Source organism: Monodon monoceros, unplaced genomic scaffold (assembly GCF_005190385.1).
Source record: "Monodon monoceros isolate NGI ecotype Baffin Bay Population unplaced genomic scaffold, NGI_Narwhal_1 Super_Scaffold_21, whole genome shotgun sequence".
Taxonomy (NCBI): Eukaryota; Metazoa; Chordata; class Mammalia; order Artiodactyla; family Monodontidae; genus Monodon; species Monodon monoceros.
Genome location: NW_021703778.1, coordinates 9,912,560 through 9,914,254, shown reverse-complemented (window position 1 = coordinate 9,914,254; position 1,695 = coordinate 9,912,560). Strand labels below are relative to the sequence as shown.

The 1,695-nt window shown below is 72.2% G+C and overlaps 1 protein-coding gene across 1 annotated transcript in view; it reads right to left on the bottom strand.

The window, feature by feature from the left end:
• Window positions 1-1,305, bottom strand: part of LOC114903528 (frizzled-8-like) — a 29,753-nt gene extending 28,448 nt beyond the window's left edge. The window contains exon 1 of the mRNA XM_029236392.1: window positions 11-1,305. Within this exon, the coding sequence (XP_029092225.1) occupies window positions 11-536 (526 nt within the window). The 5' untranslated portion in view covers window positions 537-1,305. The remainder of the gene's footprint in view (window positions 1-10) is intronic.
• Window positions 1,306-1,695: the final 390 nt, after the last annotated feature.

Sequence of the window (1,695 nt, the reverse complement as noted above, 5' to 3'; positions counted from 1 at the left end):
GGCTGCTCGCCGGGCGGCGGCGGCGGCGGCGGCGGCGGGCGCCGCGGTGGACTGGGCGCGGCCGTGGTGAGGTCGGTGCGGTTGTAGTCCATGCACAGCGTGTCAGGGTTGCCCTGCTCGGGCAGCCTGTCGCAGCGCATGCGGTCGGGCCAGGCGAAGCCGTACTGGCGCATGAGGGGCGCGCAGCCGGCCTTGGCGCGCTCGCATACCGAGCGGCAGGGAGGCAGGGGCTTCTTGTAGTCCTCCAGGCAGATGGGCGTGTACATGCTGCACAGGAAGAACTTGAGGTCGGGCGAGCACTGGATCTCCACCAGCGGCCAAAATTGGTGCACCTCCAGGCCCGCCTCGTCCTGCGTGTCGTGGTTGAACTGGTTGGGCATATAGGTGTAGTTGTAGCCGATGCCCTTGCATAGCGGCACGGTGATCTCCTGGCACGCCAGCTCCTTGGCCGAGGCGGCCGCAGCGCCGCTGGAGCGCTGCAGTAGCGCCAGGGCTGCCAGCAACGAGGTCACTTCCAACAGGTAACCCCACTCCATGCTGCGCGCCTCGGCCACGCGCCTTCGCCCTCCGGGCGGCGCGCGGAGGGGCGCTGGGAGATCCTGCAAGAGCGCCGGAGGAGGGGAGAGAGGGCGCCCTGCCGGGCTCTCTCCCGCCTCTCCCGGGAGCGGGGGGGGGGGGGGGGGGCTGCCGATAGCCTGGTCCCTTCGCGGGACGCGTCCTCACGGCGCCGCGGGAGACGAAGGTGGCTGCCGGAGGGCACCCCAGTCCCCGGGTCTGCCCCGCTCACTCCGGCCGGGCTCAGCCCTCGCAGGGCAGAGTGGCCGGCCCCCGGCTCATCGTCCCTCTCTCGCTCGCTTTCTCCGCGCGCGCCGGTGACTTTGCCGGGCACCTAGGGCGGCGGCGCAGCAAGTTTCCTCTCGGGCGGGCCGCTGTACGCAGTCAAGATGGCTGGGCCAGGCCGCTCCGCGCCCGGTTCAGCCCCTGCGGCCCCCTTTCGGCGTCCCGGGGCTCATGCTCGCCCCTAAGGCCGCGCGTCTGCCGCCGGGGTTCGGGGCCCGCCTCCGCCGAGGCCACCGCCCTCTGTCCCCGGCGTCGGTCCGTCGGTCCGCCGCCGGGATGACGGGCCCCGCCTCCGGTGGAAGTCCGCGTCGCGCTCCGGCCGGCAGTAGGGCGAGGTGTCGGCGGTCCCCTTCTCGCTGGACTCACGGAGCTAAATTCAGGCCGGAAGGCGGAGCGGACACCTGAGCGGCACGCCAGCGCCCCGCCGCCGCCTCCTCCTCAGCGGGAGCAGCGGCCTTCGCCAACTTCCCGCTCCGGCCCTGCTGCGCCCCGGCCGGCTCATGAATATTTATACGGCGCGGACTCGGTCTCCGCCCGCGGCCGGCGCGCCAATCCCGGGCGGGGGGCGGAGTCTGCGCGCTCCCCAGGCCCAGCCTTCCTGGGGCGGGCCCGGCTGTCCGCGCGGCCGTGAGCGCTGTCTGCGGCCGGAGTTTGGATAACCTTGGGATTGACCGCAGAGACAGAGGCTCTGCCACGACCGTCCCCACGGCGCTCAGTGGGGCTGAGGTCGGGGTTCCATTTCCCCGAGCCTGCGCTTGGGGACCGGGGACAAGGTTTTATGCAGTGCGCGCTTTCGGAGGCCCGTTTCGAACTAGTCAAGCCCCTGTTTCCTACGCTCCCAGACGTCGGCGACCT